At 39.3% G+C, this 25,591-nt stretch overlaps 1 protein-coding gene across 2 annotated transcripts in view; it reads left to right on the forward strand.

Annotated features, from left to right (window-relative positions):
- The window catches only part of CLTC (clathrin heavy chain), a 53,311-nt gene that overhangs the window by 7,726 nt on the left and 19,994 nt on the right, over positions 1–25,591 (forward strand). For both annotated transcript variants that reach the window (XM_084651075.1, XM_084651076.1), the window contains exons 2-13: positions 11,392–11,599; positions 14,016–14,284; positions 14,783–14,944; positions 16,072–16,185; positions 16,665–16,838; positions 19,222–19,419; positions 20,693–20,893; positions 22,034–22,186; positions 22,762–22,884; positions 23,369–23,506; positions 24,090–24,254; positions 24,429–24,609. In XM_084651075.1, the coding sequence (XP_084507201.1) occupies positions 11,392–11,599; positions 14,016–14,284; positions 14,783–14,944; positions 16,072–16,185; positions 16,665–16,838; positions 19,222–19,419; positions 20,693–20,893; positions 22,034–22,186; positions 22,762–22,884; positions 23,369–23,506; positions 24,090–24,254; positions 24,429–24,609 (2,086 nt within the window). The remainder of the gene's footprint in view (positions 1–11,391; positions 11,600–14,015; positions 14,285–14,782; positions 14,945–16,071; positions 16,186–16,664; positions 16,839–19,221; positions 19,420–20,692; positions 20,894–22,033; positions 22,187–22,761; positions 22,885–23,368; positions 23,507–24,089; positions 24,255–24,428; positions 24,610–25,591) is intronic.

Below are 25,591 nucleotides of genomic sequence, written 5' to 3' on the forward strand. Positions count from 1 at the left end.
TGGGAGGTGAGGGCCTTCTCTCAGCTGTAAGAACAATGGCTTATATCCTGTTGTTCAGTGTTGAAGCTAGGAAATGCTGCATTCTCAGCATTTTTATGCCCTAGGGGAGTGGGGAAAGCTTGATAAAAGCTCAGCAGATTCTGTCATAAGAAAGCAGACTTTTCAGGAAGGATGCAACAGTTACTGCTGTCAACATATTTTCATCAGGTTTCATACATTAGTTATACTAACAAAAATGAGGGGTACTTTTTTGTGGCAAACTATTCAAGATACTTGTTTTGTACATCACAGTAAAGGCTGTCATACTTATTACTACTGAATACTTTTCTCTTACCATGGCTGTTGCTCTTACAATAGTGCATTCAGATGAAGCCATAATCTAAAGGTACATGGTGCAATTTAGCTGAACTGTCCAACCTTCAGTTCTGTTTTTAAAACTTGAACTCTGCTTCAGACTGGATGCAGAACAGCAGTTGCTCTTGCCAGAACTTTATGAAGCAGCATTATGATAACTTTGTGATGTTTTGTTTTTATAACTACTTTATGAAACACCAGCAGCATTGGAGATACTCATTTTTTGGTTATACTTTCAGAGTTGGCAAGATGTCCTGTAAAACTTAAGCTGTGATGTAATTTTTCACATCCTATATTTAGTTTCTGAAGTGAATATCTAATGACTAAATTAGGCTAACCTTCATTCTTTTCCTAATTCTTCCCCTGGAAGCCACAAAACAAATGCAACAGATTTGAGTTTTCCAGTGTAGTGTAATAGCACTTAAAAATTCTCCTTCCCTCTGGTGGGATATTACCTTCACATTAAGGTTATTATTTTTCAAGGTAACTTCAAATACTGTCTCAGCCTCTAGATTTACCTGCTTACAAATGGGAAATGACCCTGAATCTGCATGAAGTAAACTTTTCTCATTTGATAACAGTAGTATCCAGAGTTGATTATAACAATAGTGGGTTAAGTTTAGTGTAGATAGACAGGTATTTTTAAAAACCAAGAAAATTACTTTAGGTAATTTATATAATTAATTGAACAAGCGTATCTTGTTGCAGGTTACAGTTTAATGTTCGTCATCAGCAGGGGTCTAACTTCATGGAAAGTAGGACTGAAATGTAGTTTCCCTACTGAAAGCATAGTGATAAACACCATGTGTATACCTGAAGAAGAGCTCTAGACAAGCTTAAAAGCTTGTCTTTCACCAACAGAGGCTGGTTCCATAAAAGATATTACCCCAACCATCTTGTCTTGTGTGTACCTTGTAATTTGGGTAGGCACTTAGCACCCACAAGCATGGACATCCATGTTAAGTTCCAAGGTAGACTGAGTTGGAAACTTCCTTGAAGTAAGACAAGTTCTGACTTCTGTCACTTTAATAGTGAAGTTGATACTTGTAATCCTATTCTGCATTTTCACTAATAAGATTGCAGCTTCTGTCATAAATAACTTTGAAGATGCTTGTGACTGATCTGTAGTTATATACTCTGTCCTGGAGGTACCTTTTAAAATGGGAACTAGAGGAGACTCTCAGGTGTCTTACTGCAAACTAAGGCCAGGTCTACACTACAGACCTATACCAGTATAACTGACACTTTCTAGTCCTTCTCCCCCCCTCCCCCTGGTGTAGAGATTCTTCTGTCAACATGGCTACCACCTCTTGGATGGATTAACTATGATGATGGGAGAAGCGCTCTCATTGGTGGTGTAGTATCCTCATCTACAGCAACCCAGCTGCAGTGCTGTATGTGAAGACAGACCCAGAGAGCCATTAACTCTTTGTCTACCTCCTTTGCACATTGTGTTAATAACTTGCATTGTGCTGAACTAAAGTGTGAAGAAAAGGTTCCTGATCTGCCCCCAAATTAAATTTAAAATCAACCACCAGACCCAGGCTGGTGTAATCATTTTTGCATTATAGTTCCTTTTTAAAATAGGATTTTTCTCTTGGGTCATCCTGTAGTGGTGATTAAAACTTGTCCCAGCCCACATAAGATAAAAAGCTGCTGGACAAGTCATTTTATACTCTAATCTGAGGGGGTGTGAATGTGTGGTGTTTTTAAATCTTAATGACTCCATGTAGGCAGTAACATGCTCTGTGTGTATGAGAAGCTGTGTGTCCATGTTTGAAGAGGTTTAGCAGATTAGAGACAAGGTGTGTGAAGTGTAATCTTATTGGACCAACTTCTGTGGGTGAGAGACAAGCTTTTGACTGTCCCAGAGTTCTTCAGGTCTGTGAAGAGCTCTGTGTGCCTTGAAAGCTTCTCTCATCCACTTTGTCTCTGAAAAAAGAAAAGGAGTACTTGTGGCACCTTAGAGACTAACCAATTTATTTGAGCATGAGCTTTCGTGAGCTACAGCTCACTTGAGCTTACAGAGCAGAAGTTGGAGGAAGTTTCAGACTGGCACTGCCAAGCAATGTATTGGTCTGTTGTGATAACTGGGATCAGCTTATGAAGGCTTTTAATGTGGTGAGCTCACTTGGTGCCTGATTAGCCTAAAAAATCTGTTAAATCTAGAAAGCAGGTCTACCTCTATGGGGTTGATAGGTGTGTTGGTCCAGCTAAGAGTAGTCTGCCCACACACAATGTACTAGGGAAGCTTATAGTCTGCTTAATCAGTCCATTTCCTCAGCTTGCTAGGTGTCATGAACTTCTGGTTCTTCCTGTTCACTGGTTGCAAGCTGGTCTCTCTCTCTGCCCCATTACTAAGGGCTTGTCTCCACTTACTGGGGGATCAATGCCTTATGATTGATCCACTGAGGGTTGATTTAGCAGGTCTTGTGAAGACCCACTAAATAGATTGCGGATCGCTCTCCTGTCAACTCCAGTATTCCATTGGAATGAGAAGCATAAGGTAAGTCATTGACCCAGTGCAGTGTAGACACACAGAAGATCAACCCTTAAGCTACGTTATTCACATAGCCGGAGTTGCATAATTTGATATGCTAGAAAAAAATTCTGCAGCAAATTTCACCATTGCAGAATAAATGGGGCCCTGCTTAAAGGTGATGTAGAGCAAGGGTGGAAGAGAAAAATAGTTTTTATCTTTCTGTCCTCTATAGGCTTCATAAAGGCTGAAAGGCAAAAGCACTGGTTTTGTTTAAAACTTCACACTTTTTATTTATGAATAAAAAGTCCTGCTTTGCCAGAGATCTCTTTACTTAGTTGAATTGCTTGGGATGTTGGGAACATGGGTTTAATTTTTCTTAATAAAACAAGAACCTTCTTTAAGATACCACAACTTACTTTCCCTCTCAGGTTTCACTTGCAGGTATGTTTATGGTCCTTGCTCCCCAGTTTTTATTGTCTCTTAGGAAAAAATGTAGATGACCTGAATTCCCCATATAAAACCAGGGAGGAGAATCCTTAGGAAAGGAGTAGAGCCAAGCAAATCTAACTTCTTCCCATCTTCAAATTCATCCTGCCTCACTGTTTTTAATTGTAGAATAGTTGTCTTCTGCCTAGACAAGTACCCTGGTGCTTAGTAAATTTAAGGGAGGTTGCTGAGTGTAGACTGTCACAATAGCATGCAGTTAGCAGATTTCAATTTTGTAGTTTGTACTTAAAGCATTTGAAAGGGTGCTTTTGGCTTTGCCATCTACCAATAGGTTCTACTGCCAAGTAGCAATATAAAGATCTAACATTTATTATTCCACTACAGTTCCTATGAGAATAAGTGTCCTATCTGGCCTACATGAGTTCGTTGATACTAGGACATATAGGAATGTTCTGAAGGCTATAAAGTTAGTCCCTAACTACTATTGGTTAAGTAGACCTAGGCAAAGCTGGCTTTTCTTCCCCTCATATTCCATCACTTCTAGAATTAGACTAGCTGGAACTCCATGTTGACTGTACAGAAGTGTGGCATAGGCTGAAAGCTGGCTAGGGATGAACCTAACACACTAGTCTGTCAATGAACTTTCATTGTTTAGATGCGTTCACCATCAGAGCTTGGAAGGTAATGTTCCTTGTCATGATCTATGGGCAAATGCCAATAAAACCAAACTAGTTACTCTCTGAACTGCCACAGTGAACTTCTAAAGCTTGAACAAGTTTTGTGTAATAGCTGAACTTCAAAGATTCCAGTTCTAAATCAATGTAATTAGGATCCAGCTTGACAAAGTTAAAGTGCTACTTATGCCTGCTGTTAACCAAACTAAATGGAATCTGATAACACTCATATCTTGTGGCACCAGCATCGAAAACACGAGTACATGAAGCACTACTTCTGGCAGATGGTACAGTTTGGCCATGATTATTTGAGGTAAATCTGCCTCAAGTGGAAGTTGCCTGGATATTATGGTGCTATAGCCCTGACTTTACTGGGATGACTTTATGTAATGGTTAAGTCTTGACAGATGGTAGAGTAACTCAGAATTTAAAAACAAGTAAACTTTTGAGTTTATGGCCATAGTTTATCCAGATATGAGTAACCTTAAGACCAGTTCAGAAAAGGACACATCCAACTTTAATTGATTTAAATGCAGTGAAGTTTAAAATCTACATTTGGTAGATGTGAACAGCTGTGCATTTGTCTAATACCAGATTTCAATTAACCTGAAAATATTCCTGTTCATCTTCTCTTTTCAATCCTATTGAAGTAAAGGTGCATCTCTTCAGGCAGAGGTGAAATACAAGTCAAGTTCCCAAAATAATAGCTCATCTTAAGTGATCACTCCTCCTTACAGTGTGCATGATAAACACCCATTTTTTCATTTTCTGTGTGTATAAATCTCCTTACTGTATTTTCCACTGAATGCATCCAATGAAGTGAGCTGTAGCTCACGAAAGCTTATGCTCGAATAAATTGGTTAGTCTCGAAGGTGCCGCAAGTACTCCTTTTCTTTTTGCGAATACAGACTAACACGGCTGCTACTCTGGGGAAAAAAGTAATCCTGTTTGCTACAGGGAAGCACTCTAGGCAAGTACCAGTAACAAAGTTCTTGTTCAAGTTGCAAGCAATTGCAGTGCTCCGTTAGAGTATGAGTGCTGCTGTTCTAATGATCATAACACCATAGTTGTGGTAGCCTAGCTCAGGAGTGGTGTGGAGTGCATGGGAGGAAACATCCTGTAATCTTCACTTAAGAGAAGACTTTTTTCAAATAAAAGCTCTGCAGACAATTGAAGATAACAAATGAATTGCAACTTTAGCACATACCTGTAGTAAGGGAGTGGTATCTTATTGTGTGGGGTGTGTAAATGTGAATGGCTACTTAAGAAGGTGTGGCTTTTACAGTACTATCTGTGCTTGGTTAAGTGTCTAAAGTAAATCAGGTAGGGAGTATGACACTCCCTCTTCAGGTGGAGTGTTTCAACTTGAGCAAGGAGTATATGATGATGTAGACCACTTCAGGTCCAAGACACTATATCATCCTAATGTAGGGAGGAGGGGGAAGCCTTGGGAATGAACTCTTGTGTGTTAGCCCAAAAGCAAACATCCTTGGTGATCTGAAAAGCTTGACTAGTTGACTTGCATCACCTGGATAGGAAAAAGTGATATAACTCTGTAAACGTGTTTATATAGACAACTCCGGCTGTCTAACAGTTCTTGCTTCTGTTGCCAAAGAAGAATATTGACTTGGAAAATCAATCATATAAGCAATTGAAGATTTATGTGTGCAGTCTCCTATGGAATGTATACTCTCCCACTGAGGGACAAAAGGTTATGAAAGTAAAATGCTGGAAAAATATTCAGAAGGAACTGTTATACTTTGAGTTAAATACACAGACACAAACTTGCTTAGGCTTTCATTTTAACCCTCCAGTTACTCTAGATAAAAAACTACTGAATTTCCTTATGCAGGCTTATTTCATCTGCCAGGTTGTTCAGACTACTGTAACTCAAATAGATTGTCCTTTCCAAGAAAGTCAAGGGAAAAGTTCAATTTCTAACTATCTGAAATTGAACAGAAAAAGTTACTCAGTGCATAGATTCAGGCAATTCCTAGTTTGGATCCCACAGCAATGTAACCCCCATACTAGGGTGGAATTGTACATCTGCTTGAGGTCTGCCTTATAGTTCCTACAGTAAATTTAACTGACACTTTTGCACACAGTTCAGTTCATACAGCCATTTTGAACCTTGATATATAATTTAGCAGCAAGGAGGGCTGGACTCTTGAGGAAATCATGCAACTAAAAACAAGTGGGATTCTAAATAAGCCTCTACTTTATTTAGTGCCTCTGCCAGACTATGAGAAACGTTTGCTCAAGGTTTTAAAATGGTCAGGTCGTGATCTGCTATCTCAGTTCTTGGGCAGGACTTTCTCTTTGCAGAGTGAATGGGGAGAAAAGTGAGTGAGCAGACCCAAACTTCTATGGGAGCATGATTTGGGGTCAGGAATTGTACCAATTTTTGCCTCCATGTCAGAGCTGAGAAGATAAATGACATGTTACACAGTTCAGGGAAACTGCACCTGTATTCCTCCTCATTGGTCCATCAAGGGTGCACACTCTAGGCTCCAGGCTCCTTAATAGTCACCTTTCTCTTGGGCAGAGACCTGCATCTCTCTTGGCCAGGAGTGTGGTTTTTTTTTTTTTTTCTTTCAGGCTGCAGTTTCATGTCCACAGTGGTATCCCTGCAAGCTAGACTGCCAAAACAGACCAGTGCCTGCACTTGGCTTTCTCTTTGAAGGCTATGAATAATGTAATTGCCAATAGTGTTAAGTTACCACACAGCTCTTGATAAGCATGCACACTTAAAGTGAAAACACTTTAAAACCAAAAGAAAATACATGCATGCTAATAAGCTTATCAGAGGTCAGTCCCCAGCTCCAGCATGGGCTCTGATAGGAGTGAGCCCTTCAAACCTCAAAGGGGTTTTCCTGTGGTAACAAGTTGATAGGTGTGCTAGATCTGAGTTAAAGCTGTTATGAAGAGGTTAGTCACTCTCCTTTATATAGCCTGAGCCTTTGATCTTGAGACTCCAGGAACAGGTAATCACAGACAGTGGTGCTCTCAGGCCATAGGGTCAAAAGGTTCATGGGGTTTTTTGTTGTGTAACTGGAGGTCCAGAATTTGCGTTTACCTCCCCCTAGAGATTCTCCAGGCAACCACCTGACATTGTCCCAGAAGTGTATTCTTGTCTGCCATACTTTTTTTTCAATGAAATCCTTTAAAGTTCATTGTACTTCCCGGGGTTCACATCCCATCTCCCCCTCCCTGAGAAGTTGCATGCAATTCCAGCCCACAATAAGACTTGAACTTTGCATTTAATCTAAAAATACTTAAACTAAATACAAGAGAATTTTTCAAGGATATTGCAGGAAATTTCCATATTTGTCATAACATTCCCAATTTAACATCCTATAAAGTGGGTATTGATATCTTAGCTAAGTATTGAAAAACATGAAGTGTCCAACATGTTCTGTCCCAAATGTTGCTTGGTTTTTGTGGCCTGCATGCATAAACAGAAGTCTCTAATGACTGTAGTAAGCCAAATTGCAATGTGGTCTCTCCCATGCTGAGTACGTGGTTTGCAATGTGAAATACAGCAATAACTTCATTTACTGTTACCAGCTCAAGCATTCAGGAGAAGTTTATGGGATGCTTAAGCAGAGGAGTAGGGTTCACTGAGCTACAGTATTGTAGTAAGAAAAGGAGTACTTGTGGCACCTTAGAGACTAACCAGTTTATTTAAGCATAAGCTTTCATGATGCATCCAATGAAGTGAGCTGTAGCTCACGAAAGCTCATGCTCAAATAAATTGGTTAGTCTCTAAGGTGCCACAAGTCCTCCTTTTCTTTTTGCGAATACAGACTAACACGGCTGTTACTCTGAAAACTAGCCACTACTACAATACTGTCAGGTTTCAGAGTAGCAGCCGTGTTAGTCTGTATTCGCAAAAAGAAAAGGAGGACTTGTGGCACCTTAGAGACTAACCAATTTATTTGAGCATGAGCTTTCGTGAGCTAGTAGTGGCTAGTCTCCTGTTCCTTGGATTAGCTGTGGCTGCCTAGTGTAAACATAAGGCACTTAACTCTTTGGAGAGGAAGAGTGGCTTGCATTGTCAACACTGACTGGAAGGATAATGGGTGGAACTTAAATAGAATTAAAATGAGTTTAAATGGATTAAATGACTTACTAACATTAAGTTGTACAGAGGAACACCATTTCTGTCCCCAAGGAGCCCAGTTTAAACTAGACATGGCACAGTCAACACAAGTGACAGTTTGCTTAACCTGCCAGTTGGTGCCTTTTTGGTAATATTTTTTTATAAATAGACCTAGACTTTCAAATGGTATACAGACCCTGATGCAGGTGTGACTACATGCATATGGGAAAGCTGACTTGCACATTTTTGCTTATGTAAGTTTGAAAATCTGGGCCACAGCAGATGGATCATCCATTGAAGAGCTTCACAGGAGAATCTGACTTTTGGGGAAAAAAACCTGTTCAAAATGGAACATCTGTCTTTTAGATCAGAAGATTAAACCTACTTCTACCACAGAGTGAACAGATATATCTAAATATTAATAATGGGACAGGCTAACCTAGACAGAATAAAACTAATATTTAAAGTGCTGTGAAAACCATGAAGCTCACAATGCCTCTGTGAGCTAAGAAGGAAATTTCCTCATTTGGGAAATATGGAGGAAGTAGTAAGCCTTTGTGACTTAAGTGACTCTGCCTTGAGTAAGTCATTAGTGGTTTGGGGTAAGCCTTAGATTTCTGACTCCAATCATGATCCACTAGATTAGTGGCTCTCCATCTTTGCACACTACTGGATCCCTTGCAGGAGTCTGATTTTTGTCTTTCATACCCCCCCCCCCCCAAGTTTCACCTCATTTAAACTATTTGCTTACAAAATCAGAAACCAAGACAAGTGTCACAGCACACTATGATTGAAAAATTGCTTACATTCTCATTTGTACAAGTTAATATCAATTGGAATATAAATATTGTACTTTTCAGTGTATGGTACATAGAGCAGTTGAAACCAGTCATTGTCTGATTGAAATTAGTTTGTATTGACTTCACTAGTGATTTTTATGTAGCCTGTTGTAAAACTAGGCAAATCTAGCTGAGTTGATGTACCCCTGGGGGTACACAGAGGTCTTCAGGGGGTACATTACCCCTGGTTGAGAACCACTGCACTAGATCATACAGATTCTTTCTAAAAGTAGCTTTTAAGGTATCCTCCATTCTAATCTGGCACCCTATAGGTTGGTTGCTTCTATAAACTCCTTTCACAGTGCTGTGGGAAAACGAAGGTTGAGTAGAATAGCACAGTATGACACACACCCTCTTTATCAGAGCATGCAAGTGAAGACTAATGGAATTGCTAAGGTGGAGCCTTTCATAAAGCCTGCACCATGTAAACTGATAAGAGACTGTTAGAACACCAACATTTTACTCAAATGTAACGTGGTTTCCAGAACACTTCAAAAGTAGCTTTGTTTAAAGACCAAACTCTTTCAAGGAGCAGTGTGTTTGACCTCTTCACTTTCTCATTCACTTTAGAACTAAATATGCTTTGGTTACTAAGCATTGTCTAATCTTAAATGAACACAAAGTTCTGAACTTAAGTGGTAGAATAAGACCACTCATCTTGCCACAACTTTATTGTGATACTAATGTAAATTAATTGCAATCCTATAGTTTCATCCAAAGATCTAAGCTTTACAAAAATAAGTCTCATCCCTATTAGGTAGCTACTTCTATTCCACTCTACCATGTGAAGAAACTGAAGCACAAAAGTTGTCACTTGTCATAAAAGTCAGTGTGTTAGAAACAGGAGCTGAACTTGTGTTTCAATACCATTATTCTAATACCTTGACCTCTAGAAAAATATCTGTACTACCAAGCTTCACTGGCTAAACTTTTACTTTAATTATAAACGTGAAGCATTTAAAATTAAACAAAGCATGCTCCCTTCAAAAACTTGAACTGAACTTTTTTTCCCCCTCTGCCCCTACTTCTAAAGTAAGCTTTTAATTGACAAATTTCTCAAGAGAGGCAGATCAGGTCTAAGCAGAAAAGGGTGGCTGCCTGGCTCAGTAAATTCTTCATGCAGTAGTAGGCAGTGTTATGTGCTCCACCCTTGCACTTCTGGGAAGTGTTATCTGCACTACTTGATCCACTATCCTGACTCGGTTTTTAATGCAGCCCTTGTTCACTTAATATTGTAAGAATTGCTAAGTGTAAACTTGTTCTAATCTAACCAGTACAGAAGTAGTTAAGACAAATGAGAGAACTGCATCTAACATGAGTTTATAGTTGATGGTCTAAAATTCAAAGTGTTGTTGAGGTAGCTAAGTGCAGAAATTTAAATCCTTAGCCTGTTATCTGGAAACTAGATTGGTAAGGCTTGAATAATATATCTTAATCCATTTCAGTCAAAACTGCACTCTAATATCAGAACAAAAATGGCTCAGATGCAGTCGAGTTGTCCAACACACTGCTCTCAATTCCTAAATTAAGCCATTCACTCTGGCTTCAGTGTATACCTTTTGGAAGGTGAGAACGACCAGAAACTTACATGAAGACTCAAATTCCAGTTTGAGGGGAGATATCAGAGCACAGTGTATTTGAGCTAGTGCACTAAAAATAGAAGTGTAGCCATGGCAACATGAACAACCAGAGGGGCTGACCACTCTAAGTACCTGCCTATAATCTCAGATGGAATTGTACTTGAGCAGCTAGTGCCTCCTAACACCATGGCTAAGCCACTCCTATTTTTAGTGCACTCTCTCTCAAAGAGTGCAGGTATGTCTCCTCAACCTGGAATCTGCACTTTCCAGCTCTTGTGTGGACCTACCATAAGTTACTTTGTTCTTCTAGAATAGCAGTTCTCAAACTGTGGGTCAGGACCCCGTTTTAATGGGGTTACCAGGGCTAGCTTAGACTTGCTGGGGCTTGGGGCAGGGCTGAAGTCTAAGGACTTCAGCCCTGGGTGGCAGGGCCTAGGTTACAGGCCCCTGGCCTAGGGCTGAAGCCCTTGAGCTTTGGCCCCTCCACCAGGGCTGGTGGGCTCAGCTTCAGTCCCCACTCCTGGGGTCATGTAGTAATTTTTGTTGTCAGAAAGGGGTCGTGGTGCAACAAAGTTTGAGAACTCCTGTTCGAGAGCTATCATACCACACATACTCAGAATCAGACTAAAATTTTGAACCTTTTAAATGTTAGAAAAATGCTCTTGAACCCATCTTGGACTAAAGTGCACCAGGCTTTCCTCCAGTTGTGCTCAAACACACCTTCCAGGTGGTGTACCTCTGTATCTCATGCCTTTCTTAGCAATAAAAGATATATCCTAGGGAAAAGCTTGCAAAAGAGAACTTTCTGACAAGGCTTCATAATTGTTTACTTTATAGAGTAAATTTCATGAACCAGACTTCAGCTGATAATCCTCCTGTGTAATACACTTTTTATTGTTTTTTTGTCTTCTAGCTCCAAAATCTGGGGATCAACCCAGCTAACATTGGCTTCAGTACTCTGACTATGGAGTCAGACAAATTCATCTGCATAAGAGAGAAGGTAGGAGAACAAGCACAGGTGGTGATCATTGACATGAATGACCCCAGCAATCCCATTCGCAGACCAATTTCAGCTGACAGTGCTATCATGAATCCTGCTAGCAAAGTCATTGCACTAAAAGGTATGAAAAGAACATCTTGTGTTTAAGATCTGACTATATATTGTGTAACTTTCTGTATAAACTACCAGTTCAGGGCAAATCCATTGTTTTTGAAGACTGAAGAATTCATATTCAAAGGTTAAACCAGATGTTGGGTGGACATTCTAAGAGAGCATGCTGGTTGTTGCTCTTTCCCAAAATTCACCACAGAAAATCTGTATCCTTGTAGCTGTCCTCAGTTAAACTGTCATCCTAGACTTGTTGAATGGAATGCTGCTGATTTGCAGCAAGTTCCGATAATGACTTGCTGCCTGCTGTTTTATATTCTAGTATTGGTCCTCCTACAGCTGAGATCAGGATTTTGCTTGGTCAAACATGCACTAATTCTTCCTTTGACAGTTAGGCTTAAAAGAGTATTGCATATTTGCCCCCTTTTTTTCGGGAGGATAAACTATTTGGAAATTCAAATGATTAGCTTAACTTTTGAAGTTAAGTAGAATATGCAACCTTTGTTTTAGATCAAGCTAATCTATTAGATCTGATTAAAATAAGAGCTTTCTCTTAATTTCTCATCTATTGTCCTGTATTGCTTTGAACTCAAACATTAGTTACATTAACTTAATCTTTCTGATGGTTTTAATGTTGTACTACTATTTTTTGTTGCATCTCTAATGCTTTCTTGTGTATGCAGATGGTGAGTTCTCAATTTAGATTGTATTAGTTTTTGTCCTGTTCTATGAAAAGAGAATACCGAAGTCCAAAGGCTTACAGGCTTAAAGGCTTACAGTGCACATTGTCTGCTCTTACACCTGAATTATTCAGTAAAGACCTACATGCTGATCCCTAGGTATTCTTTAGAGTAGCACTGAAGAGGCTAAGGAAACAGGGTACTCCAAATTTAGGAAATTAATTTGAAAAATACCAGTTTGACAGCTCTATAGTTGCACTTGGCCTAAAGCAGTAAACTTAGGACCCTTCTGACTTTTTATAAACAGGATTATGACTCTTACAACTCAAGTTTGGTGGTTTTCCCCTGGTGTGCGTTGCATATTGTGCAGGATGGAAATAAAACTGGACTGTACTCTCGTTCCCTTACATTATCCCCTGTGTTAACTTTAATGCCCCATACTCGAAAAATAGCATTATGAAATGGTGCAAAACAAGAGACATTGAGATTAGATGAACTGTAGTATTTCTAGCACATAACACCAAACTTCTCATTTGCAGTTTAGATGCAGCATTCCTTAACCTCTATTTCCATCCTTGTATGCCTTGGAACATGGCTATCTTCTTAGCAGAGTGTCAACCAAACCAAAATCTGTAGTAGACCGACACCCTGACCCATATGGGACTCCTTTCTTAACCTTTAACTCTGAGACCTAGTTTTAAAAATACGCAACACAAACTTTTGACAGCTAGCTTTTAATAGCAAGCAGTGCAAATAGAATAGCCTGTTTTTTTGTATCTCTTGCGTAAAGATAATATAAATGTGACTCTGGCTATTCCTTTACTGATGCCTGTCTCTCTTAACAGGAATAGCTTGAACTTTCTGCTCTCTACATTCCCCTAATACTAGCAGCTAGCTGAGCCAGAATTTGTTTTTTGACATGCCACTCCAAACTTTTGTTTCCCCTTTAAAAGGAGCAGTGATTCCTCAGCATATGCTAATATAATGTAGAATGAATCTAAGCATTATTCTGGTGGCAGAAGGAATACAATGGGTGGCAGCATCGTTATTTTGGACATGTATATTTCAAAACATTTCCTTTTCCTATCTGGAGCTTGCATTAGTTCCTTGTTCTGGTTCTCCCCTCTACCCTCCCTGTCTATGTATTTTATATTCGTCTCTGGTCTGTTGCAGCCAAAGATACTTAGTTTGTTTGTTTAACCTGTTAGCTTATCTACATATAAGCATTTTGGTTAATGAAACAGAATTGCAAACAAACCTGACAAAGAGCCCACTTTGACCCTTCCATCCTTGTGGTTTGTACTTGAAACAGATGTGGACAGGTATTTTGACAGCTAACAAGTTTAGTGTACCTTTATATTTTCAAGAGAAATTCAACTGAATGTGTTCTTAAATACATACATTTAAATTTGGTTACCTGTAACTGATAAAACTGAAATTCTTCAGATGCTTTGTCACTTAATTAAAGCTGTTTCCATCATCTGTTCAAAATTGGTTAAGCAACAGACAAGTGAGAGGTCAGGATTTTTTTTTTTTTACAGCCATGTGCAGTAATAACATAGCTTTAGAAATGTCTGGCTAAGAGTTTAGCTGATCACTATGAATGTCACAGGCAAGTGCAGTGCATTATGGGCATCCTCCTATGAGGAAGGCTCAATGCTAAGTCTAACTTCATAGTGCAGCTTTCATGGTACTTGAAGGAGAGACAACCGATAACACAGCTTATTGAGTTGAACTTGTGTTTTTTAGCTGGGAAAACGCTTCAAATCTTTAACATTGAAATGAAGAGTAAAATGAAGGCTCATACTATGACTGATGATGTTACCTTCTGGAAATGGATTTCTCTGAACACTGTTGCTCTTGTAACGGACAACGCAGTCTACCACTGGAGCATGGAGGGAGAATCTCAGCCTGTGAAAATGTTTGACCGACACTCTAGTCTTGCAGGCTGCCAGATCATCAACTATCGTACAGATGCTAAGCAGAAATGGTTACTTCTGACTGGCATATCTGCACAGGTACCTAATAGTAATTGATGACACCAGTCTGGAAGGCCAAAACTTGACTGATACCCTTTTTTTGTAATCTACATAACTTCCCTCAGTGTGTAAATCGTATTCTGATTCCTCTTACTTGTTACAAAGACTATTAACACTTGATTCTAGATGCAACAAATTCTATGCTAAGGCCCAAAACAGTCTTAAGGTACCCCCAAGTCTCTCAGTTTAACTCTGAACAAACTTTATTTGGAGACTCTATTTTCCCTCTACATCCAGTGTTTTTAGCTGGCCATTTAAGCTTTTTTGTCACTCTATCATTCTGATAAAGTGGATTTACCATACAACTCAAAACCGGTTAGCAAAAAAAATTAACCAGTTTCCAGAATCAAGATGCTGACTTAAGAACTCAAGCTAAACAAGAACTGTTTTTCACACAACAATCTGCCAGTACTTAAGGTAGTATTGTGGGGGAGGGAAATACCTGCTGTCACTAACTTCTCTCTACATTTTGTTTAGCAAAATCGTGTTGTGGGAGCCATGCAGCTTTATTCTGTAGATAGAAAAGTGTCCCAGCCTATTGAGGGGCATGCAGCTAGTTTTGCTCAGTTCAAGATGGAAGGTAATGCTGAGGAATCGACTCTCTTCTGTTTTGCAGTAAGAGGTCAAGCTGGAGGCAAGGTAAGCTCTGATTCTGAATGCTATCTACCTGATTTTGTTTTAGAATATTTAGCCTGGGAGTAAACAGAGGGGATTACAAAAAGCAACCCAAAGAGGAAAGGCTGTATAGTGCATACATCTACGTATGCTTTCACGGAGCGTGTTAGTGTTTGCCTTTTCCCCTCTGTTTTGGAAGAAAGTACTTGATTGATGTAGGAATCTTGTGGCTTTAAGTGATCGCTACCCTCAAATGGCTTTTTATATGCATGTGTGTAAATCTTAAAACACTGCTCCTAGCAGAATCACTACCAGAATGCTTAGGTAATTGCAAATTCTCCAAATGAGTTATTAATGTACAATGAATAAACCTATATATTAGGGACATGGAAAACTTTAGTGATATGACTTATTCAGATGTCCAAGCACCCAAAATTCAAACCTGAAATAAGTAAAAGCTCTAGTCGTTGACTTTGAAAATGGACCTCAAACTTTTTTAGGTGACAGAGCTCTTCCTACTTATCCTCCTGATACTAGAAAGTGTGCACTTTAATTCTTAAATTCAGAGGATTACATTAGGAGCCAAATTTGGGTTCTTAAAACTAGTCTGTTCCAGTCATGAACTCATTTGCTGTTCCAAATAAAGTGGAAAAGAAAACATTTTCTGAATGTTTGGCTTCTGGCTAACAAGTATACAATCTGCATGGTTTGTGTTTTATTAACTACTTTGTAAGTGATCATTGAACTTGAATTTCTCTGTGGAATGCTGTCAGATTGGAGGTATGTGTAGAAATACACAAACTAACAGTTAAGTGGCAGCAAAACTGAGTAGCCAGTAATGGCTTTTCATAACAATATTGGGGAAGACTATTACACCCAGAGTGATAGAGGAACTTCTGATGACCTTGTGTATGGGAAGCCCTGTAGCTTAATGTGGTCTGTCTTAACTAGATCACAGAAGCTTTTCTTTCTAGTAAGATCAGATGACTCAACATAGCATTCTTGCTCACATTGCAGCAAACAAAGCACTTATGTCTGTTACCACTTTCTAATCTGACTACAGTGCCCAGAACATTTGAGCAACCATGTAGCTATGCAATATTTCAGGGAATATATATGGGATTAATCAACCAATCTCATCTGTTGTACAGTTGCATATCATTGAAGTTGGCACACCACCAACAGGGAACCAACCATTTCCCAAGAAAGCAGTGGATGTCTTCTTTCCTCCTGAAGCACAGAATGACTTTCCTGTAGCAATGCAGGTATGGTAGATGGACTGACTGTCTTGGGGATATGGTAATATAGCAGGATGGTAAATATATACACGCTCCTGTGCTGCTACGGAACCTGAGGCTTTGCAAAGAAAAATGTCTTAAAATCCAATAAATTGTTTGTTCAGCAGAGTTTATACTTTAAGTATAATATTCCCCCTTCAAGTCTTAAACTTAACTTTGTAAGCTGTTTTTTAATTGTTGATCATCCTTCCCCCTTATAGAACAAGTAGCCAGCTATTTTGGTATATGTATGCCCAAAGTATGATAGAAGTAGATATTCTGCTGCTGTGCTGTCAAGTGCATGCACACTCTCTCTCAAGCACAATTCAGTAAGAAACAACACAATCACTTTGTGCAATCAAAACAATTGTGCCCCTTCATGCTAACCATTGTAACATTACAACAAATTTGACTTTAAAGCAAGGTTTTAAGTACACTGATTATTCAACCTTACTCTTGTCTTGCAGATTAGTGAAAAACATGATGTGGTGTTTCTGATAACAAAATACGGTTACATCCATTTGTATGACCTTGAAACTGGCACCTGCATCTACATGAATAGAATCAGTGGAGAAACCATATTTGTCACTGCACCGCATGAAGCAACCGCTGGAATTATAGGCGTTAACAGAAAGGGACAAGTAAGGAAATGCTGTTCCTAGAACACTTGGCTAGGCTGTCCCAGCAAGATTAGAGTCGGGGGAATGGGAACAAGTGTCAAGCATCATGACTGTCAAGTATCCTCTTCATGTTTCTGTTCAAACACTCAGTCTTCTAGGAGAAACTTTCACTTCAAATGACAAAGTCAGTATACACATTGCAAGTGCCCATTTCCTTCATGGCTGGCCTCTAAATGAGATACTAGGTTATAACTGATCAGAGTCCATGAATGTTTGACTAGAATCGGTGTGTCCAAAAAACCCCAATGTTTGAGATTTACTGATATTCAAGTGCTCTACTTCTCGCTATCATGTCTAGATCTGCCTCTAACTCTTGTCCACCCTCACCTACCCGAAAGGTATGCTGCTGAAGTTCAGAGTGGTGTTGCAGTGCAGAAATCCACTGCTTTTCATTCAAAAAATGAAAGCAGAACTAGATGCCTGAACAGTGATCATGGGTGGCTCAAATCTTGAGTTCTGGTTCATAAAACAGGAAAGGCAGAAAATAGTTGCAATGTCTTAATTGGGAAGTATTGTCTAAAATAGACTTGAGTTTACCTGTATAGAAATTTGTGTAACTTGCACATAAAACTTGTGGAAGGGCTACTTGCTGGTATAAGAATCCCTTTATTCCACCTGGCTGAACTCTTAAATATTCTACTTTTTTTTTAAAAGTAGAAAGGTGACCTGTATCAATAGTTAACATGAGCAGCTGCCAGTGCTGTCCTTGAGAGTCCAGATCTTCTATAAAGGTGGTAAAAATCTTACTACAAAACAAGGAAGTTCTCTGAGATAGATCAGGCTCTTTAGGAAAAACTTGTATAAATGCTTTCAGTTCAAAAGGGTAGTGCTGCATTCCTGCTATATGGTGCTAAAATGCAGAAATTCTTAACGCACTGTTTAAACAAAAACCATCAACATGGTAGAATAGGATCTCATCCTAGAATTCCTCAAACTTGATACCAGTGTTTGTAGAATTACTTTAGGAGAAATCAGTTTAATCCCACAATCATATTTGGTATTCATAACTTCTCCCTCAGATTGTCTAATCTTCCTGTAAGATACTAGAAGAAGAATTCTCCTGGCAACAATGAGTGGGGAACTTTGGTCATTACAACATCTGAATCACAAACTGCTTTTTGTCCTTGTACGTACATACTAGCACACGATCTGCAGTGCTAGATGAAGCTGAGTGCATTCTAGTGAGTGGGAAGAGCTTGTATCTCTGTAACTAGCAAAATCTAGTCTCTGTTCATCTGTAAATATTCAATATTGGCACGATTTCCAATTAGGAGTAGGTATAGAATGCAGATGGTGAACACTGTTGCATGTAGGAAGTGAAATTGATACTGATTTTGGTTTTGTGCCATAGCGGTGGTCTGTGCAACCTTAAATATAGGTTCAACTCTTTTCAGGCTTTTGTGTTAAGAATACTGTTTTTAGGTGGCTTTCTGAACCCTTGAAAGGAACAGACAGTATGTCAGGTCAGTGACTCTTGCAGATGAATGGAAGCAGTCCAGTCTCTGCCAGAATGATTAGTTGAGTCTCTGAAAAGAGACATGTGTGATGGAAAATTTGAAGTCTCCTGCAAATATAAAAGTGCAGAGGGGAAGAACTATGTGGGGTGGGCTGGCTTCCAAACTCTCGTGGATAAAAACTGAGGATGTTCCCTTCAGGGTTTCTTATAGCAGCTAATATCCAATAGAATTTTGGAAGGAGAGACTTGCTAACTAAGCAGTAATTCCGCAATTTTTCAATGCTATTCAATATTTCAGTGCTGTGCATAAAGTAAACTACTGGTTCTGAAAGGTAGGCTCTGTCTGGAAACCTGAGATCTTAATGTTTGGATAGGGAAACATCTTGTGAACTTGACATAGCAGGCAGCCAATATATTCAAACTTGCAATTTCAGGAGAAAACTCAGTTAAACATTTGGAAAGTTATTAAACCCTAATTCATGTGTTGGTTACTCTATAGAATTCTTTTGGGAATAAAAATTAATGGAAAGAGATGGTAGGGACTTAATGTGTAACTTAGTGTCCAACCCTTTTATCAGTGAAGGAATTGTTCCATGGTGGTGAATTCAACTGTAAGACCAAGCTTCAGAGCTTGTCCTGCAGAAATAGCTTACCGCAGTGGCAAATACTTCCTGATATTCAGCCTAAATATTCCTCTGCTTAATCTAACCTGTTACTCCTACCTTCACCCTAAACACTTAATTTTTTTGTTGTTGTGGCACTATTGAAAATGTTTGCAGAATGCATCTACTCTGAGCACCTGGTATGCCTTTATCTTTCTTGCAGCCTGAAGATGCACAGACTGTAAATGTCCCTTTTTTTTTTTTCTCCTCTTTAAATCCAATTCAGGTGCTCTCAGTATGTGTAGAGGAAGAGAACATAATTCCTTACATCACTAACGTGCTGCAAAATCCTGACCTGGCTTTGCGAATGGCTGTCCGCAACAATCTGGCAGGAGCGGAGGAACTCTTTGCCCGAAAATTCAACGCACTGTTTGCCCAGGGAAACTACTCAGAGGCAGCAAAAGTGGCAGCAAATGCACCAAAGGTATAAAGTGTTGCTAAACAATGTTTATCAAAGCTAGAAATAGTTAATCACATTCTTAACCTTTGTAAGGTTAGGTCCTCATCTGAGATGTGCACTCAAGTGTTAGCAGGATCAGTATTTTACTCTTGGAAGTAGCACTACTGAAATGGCTTGAACAGGTGTGTTCACCAAAGCAACGTGCTAGAGTAGAACTCTTTAATGGAACTGTTCTTACTGCAGCAGTGCACACAAATATAAGGTCAGGCCTTCAGACAAACAAAATTGAAGGAACAAAGATAAGTGGGGAGAATAGTTCAAGATGCAAGCATAATAATTCAGATGAAAGTTGATATTGTAACTATGTGGGGTTTTTTATTAAACAATCTTGCAGGATTAGAGGGGCACTAGTGGGGCTTAAAGAAAGGGATTATGGGAGTAAAAGGAGCCTGGGTGCAAAAGGAGATTGAGCTTGGGCATCTGAACTTTTACGGTAGTAAGAGAGATGGGATAAGGGAGAAAACCAGCAGCAGAAGAGACTATCCAGAGTCCACATGAAATCTGAAAAGTCAAAGGATGTGAAGGCTAGGACTATAACAGGGTTTAAAAGAGAACTGGATAAATTCATGGAGGTTAAGTCTATTAATGGCTATTGGTCAGGATGGGTAAGGAATGGTGTCCCTAGCCTGTTTGTTTGTCAGAGGGTGGAGACAGATAGCAGGAGAGAAATCACTTGATCATTACCTGTTTAGGTTCACTCCCTCTGGGGCACCTGGCATTGGCCACTGTCAGCAGACAGGATACTAAGCTGGATGGACCTTTGGTCTGACCCAGTATGGCCATTCTTATGCCCTTATGTTCCCCTCATAGCAGTAGCTGTTTGAACTACCTCTCCCATGGTGTTAATCATTCCTTTGAAGCCCAGTTATGCCTGCCCTGCATACAGAACAGCTGCATTGCTTCTAGAATTTGGGTTTCTTACTGTCCGTTATCAGGACAATAAATTTCCAACTAGATGTTAAAGGGATGTGTACAAAACTGTCGCAAACTAAGGTTGAAACTTTAACGCTAATGTATTTTATACCAGTGCTGGGCTGGTACCAGAGCATACACAGGGTCACAACTGAAGAGTTAAGTGGCACTCATTAGTGTAGCTGCTCACCAGAGTAGGTGAAGAAATAGTTCTTACATATGCAAAGAATTGTCTGATCAGACAACATACAGTCCTGAGTGACTTTTAAAGTTAGTTTTCAGTAATGGAGCTGGTGAATAAAATGCATCCTCTAACCTTTTTAAGGGAATCCTGCGTACTCCAGACACCATACGCCGGTTCCAGAGCGTTCAAGCACAGCCAGGTCAGACTTCTCCCTTACTCCAGTACTTTGGAATTCTACTAGACCAAGGTCAGCTGAACAAATATGAATCCTTGGAACTCTGCAGGCCAGTGCTTCAGCAGGGACGCAAACAGCTTCTGGAGAAATGGTTAAAAGAGGATAAGGTAAAGCTGCAATGCATGTCGTTTTTTTAATATAATTTTGGGTAATCTCTACTAGTAGCAGCCATGTCATGGGCACTGCAAGGACTAAGACCTATATCCTGTACAAAAATCAGTAATGTGACTTATGTGCATTGTCATCTTTGTGGGATAGATGTCTTGTAGTGGAATCAAGTGGTTTTTTTTTTGTGTTTTCCCCTTGAATATAGACCTAGCAAGTTCTTCAGTGTAACCATACATCTCCATGATGCTTTTACATGAATCTACTACCCACTGACTGATGCACTGACAACTGTTTTAACTTCCCAAGACACTGTGCTAAGTCAAGGCAGGAGTGTATGTGTGAAGAATATAATTTGTTAGGAGTGTCCCTTCAGAGATTTCAGTCTTCCTTATTTCTAAAGAAACCTTTTTTATTCAAGTCCCTTGTCATGCCTACTGTGACTCATGCCATGCTGTGGGCAGGGACACTTTTTTTTTTTTTGAGCCACTCCTTAACTAGCTGGAGGGAGATGACACTAGCAAATGATGTAAGCCAGTCCTTCTCACAATGCTGAACAAGTATATTCTTGCCCCAATTTAGAAGAACCAGAACAAGAATTTTAATGCAGACATAGTGGATCATTGCCAGTTGGTCTCTAGTCTGACTAGGATTTTTATGTAAATCTCACAAGGTGCTGATAACCAAACCTGGAGGATAGAGGGAATAAAATCCAAACAAAGGCAAACTGAAAAATGATCCAATTTACACTGAAGAAATAAAACAAGGATACACGTGTCCCTTAATCTCATCATAGTTTGAGATTTAAGGAATGTAGTCCTTTGTATTGCTGCCACCACAGATGTAGGGTACAACCTGAAATATTTTTGTAAAGCTAAATCTCGTAATAACTTTGGCCCATGAACAATGACAAGCTAGGATGCATCTTTCATAAAGCGATTTAGACTGTTAAGTCCACAGTTACTGGAAAATACTTTGACATCTTCTCAACCTGTTATGTGTGTGTGTGTGTATATAAATATGAAGATTGTTATCCCAGCACTGTACCATGAATACTCTTTAAACCTAGAATATGTAATCTACCTTCATCCAGTCTATATTTATTAAAATGAATTGTTCTTAACTATATTCTTTCTAAACAGTTGGAGTGTTCAGAGGAATTAGGAGATCTAGTGAAGTCTGTGGACCCTACCCTGGCACTTAGTGTCTATCTAAGAGCTAATGTTCCTAACAAGGTCATTCAATGTTTTGCTGAAACAGGACAAGTCCAGAAGATTGTTCTGTATGCTAAGAAGGTGAGGCTGTGCTAACTACATATAGATAACATTTGCATTTGAAACTGTAAACCTTACTGAATTCAGGAGCATAAATTAAGGGGAACTACTTTGGATTTAAGAGACTACTTTTAGCATATTTCAGAACTTTTGTTTTATTAGTCACATAGTTTGTGTTTTTTTAAACAATTGTATCATAATGGCACAAATGTGTTAATCTCAGGATACCTATTTCTCTAGAACGTTTAGCTAAATATGAATATTGCATTCAAGACTCTCTCCTTTTTAATTTAAAAACTTGCACTTTGGCATACTACTTAAAGGGAGTGTGTGATACTCCTGAGTTAAAATCTTGACTGAGCCACTGACTCATCTTGGGCAACAGCTCTATGCTTGTCTACCCATTTAGCTTTTTTTACATTCCCCACGTAGATGGGAAAAGTGCTTTGAGATACCCAAATGAGCGCAGATTCTTCATGTACAAAAGAACTGATTCCTGATGCTTTCATGTAGCTGCTCCTTGGCTCTGTATCTGTTGAGACTTTATTTAGCTTCTCTTGAAGCACTAACACTTTTTATTATGGCTACTCTTACAGGTTGGGTATACTCCAGATTGGATTTTCCTGCTGAGGAATGTAATGCGAATCAGCCCTGACCAAGGACAGCAGTTTGCTCAAATGCTAGTTCAGGATGAAGAACCTCTTGCAGATATCACACAAGTATTAACTTTAAATACCTTGCAAATCTTAAGACTGTTAAGCAAATGAGTTGGGATTCATGCCTACCACTTAAAGCTGCCAGTGGAGAAAGGGTATTAAATTGTCTCCTGAAGATGTGGCTTTTCAAAATTAATTTTTTCTAACACTGAAAAGCAATTTAAATTAAATAGGTAAGCTAAGCTTGTTTCAGCAGTGTTTCCAAGGAAGTGATAGCTCAGGTACTTAGCTCTGCCTTGTGAGGGGTTTCAAGCATAACCTGTTAATTGAAATTCCTCATCCTCATGAGGAGGCAATCCTACTATTACAAGAATACGAAACAAGTGCTCTCATTGATGGACTGGGATAATGCTAGTAAAATCAAACTAGATCTTGTGACTGCATCTAAACTTTCATATTTAAAAGTAAGCTTGTTAAAGTCTTGAAATGGAACCTTTACACTGAAACTAGTACTGCAGTTCCAAAATAGTACACTTTTTTTTTGCAGATAGTGGATGTGTTTATGGAGTACAACCTAATTCAGCAGTGTACTGCCTTCTTGCTGGATGCATTGAAGAATAACCGCCCTTCTGAGGGTCCCCTGCAAACACGTTTACTCGAGATGAATCTCATGCATGCACCTCAGGTATGTCTTATAGACGTCCTCAAACTGACAGTTGATCAGGTTTTTGTATCTTGTAACCAAACTTCCATCAGCATAGGTATGAAAAATTTTAGAAGATGATATAGTAGTTTATGGGTTTCAGCTTAGCTTAATATCTGACTAGATACACCTTTTAAAGTCAATGAAAATGAGTATAACTTTGCCTAGAACTAATTATTTCAAAAGCGTTTTTTGTTCCCAGTCAGATATTAAGCTAGGATCTACATATTTCAGGTCTAACAACTTCCCTGTTTATACTGTGCCATAATATTAAATATCAGGTTAAGCCAACAACCCTTTGTCCTCCCCCCCCCCCCCCCCCCCAAAAAAATCTGGATCTGGCTCCAAAGTTCATGCCTATGAACCTACCATTAACCCTGGCTCTAATTCTAGTGTCTTAAGTGACCTCTTTAAAATAGTCATGGGATCTTCTGTAGTTCAAGATTTCATTCTGATTTGGGTTAGTAATTTACTGTAGTTTTTCCTGATGAGTCGTATGCAGAATCTAATGTACAAACTCCAGAACTAGAATAAACCCAGTCTTGTTCCAACTGTCCCTTTATAGGTTGCAGATGCTATCTTGGGAAACCAGATGTTTACTCACTATGACCGGGCTCACATTGCACAGCTGTGTGAGAAAGCTGGCCTGCTGCAGAGAGCATTAGAACACTTCACTGACTTGTATGATATCAAGCGTGCAGTAGTTCACACTCATCTTCTCAACCCTGAGGTACAGAATCCAAAATTTTGTAGAGGTTTGGCTAGCTTACCTTCCAGGATCTTAAAATTATCACACTTCAAGCAGTGTATCTTTCAAATTACAATATTTATGCAGCTTTAAAATTGGTGCTTAATATTTTTTATATGGAGAATCTTTTGTAATGATCTTGCTATCTCTCTCTAGTGGCTGGTGAATTATTTTGGCTCCCTATCAGTAGAAGACTCTCTGGAGTGTCTGCGTGCCATGCTTTCTGCTAACATTCGTCAAAACCTGCAGATTTGTGTTCAGGTAGCTTCAAAATATCATGAACAGCTGTCAACACAGTCACTTATTGAGCTGTTTGAGTCTTTTAAGAGCTTTGAAGGTAAGATGCAATGGGAATACTTTGTTTAGCATTACTTCACTTTCTTAAACATAATCTATTCTATTGCAGATGTAATAGTCTGTATGCTAGTGTGCATAGGAGTGCTGAGTCCATTTGGCAACCTGATAGATATTAGGAAGTTCCACTTTATAGGGCTTGTCTGACCCTCCAAAAGCAACAGTTTGAGAAGTTGGTCTAAATCCTACCATTTTGACTACTTCACTGTCCAATTGCACTCCTGCCAGGAAACTTCTTGGGTAAACTATTAAGTTTTTAGTAGATTCTTGGTGAAGGCCTTTAGAACAGACTGGTAAAAGGATCTCCATGGGGGAAAAGGGCAACGTGTGTCTGCATCAGAAACTTGTATACTTAAGAAAGCTGGCAGCTACTTCTCACCTTTTTTATGCTTTTCTAAACTCTGCTGGTGGCTACTCATATTTAGAGCTTAGTTCTGTATACTTGTATCTCCTCTACACCCACCCTCTTGTTGGCTAGTTTAGCCATTCCCCATTCATTTGTCAGTCCTTCTTTTTTACTGAACTCTTATCTACTTTCAGCATCTGTACAGGAAAAAAATATCCTAAATTGCTTATGTGGTACTGCAGATTTTGAACAGGCCAACATGCCAGTGGACAATGGGATCTGGAGTTGGGATAGGAATAGATGGAGACAATAGCCCTTGGAAAGCTTTTCTTTCCAACTTTTTGTATAAGGGAACATCTTGCCTCTGTCATAGGTGAACAGGGTCCCCTTTCAAAGCTGCTTTCTGTATAAAAAGCCTGTAGCTAAACAGCATTGCCAAAAACTCACTATTAAGCATTAGCCTTTTGGCCATTTATTTCATTGAGACTTCAGGAAAGTGATCGTTCAAGAACGTTTATCTGACATGGCAGTTGCTTTACGCATGTAATTATTAAATAACACTTGACCTTAATCCTATTTTTGTGTGGCCTGTAGCAAGCTATCACCGCCTGCATTTGCG

This window comes from Lepidochelys olivacea, assembly GCF_965140295.1.
Source record: "Lepidochelys olivacea isolate rLepOli2 genome assembly, chromosome: 17".
Taxonomy (NCBI): domain Eukaryota; kingdom Metazoa; phylum Chordata; order Testudines; family Cheloniidae; genus Lepidochelys; species Lepidochelys olivacea.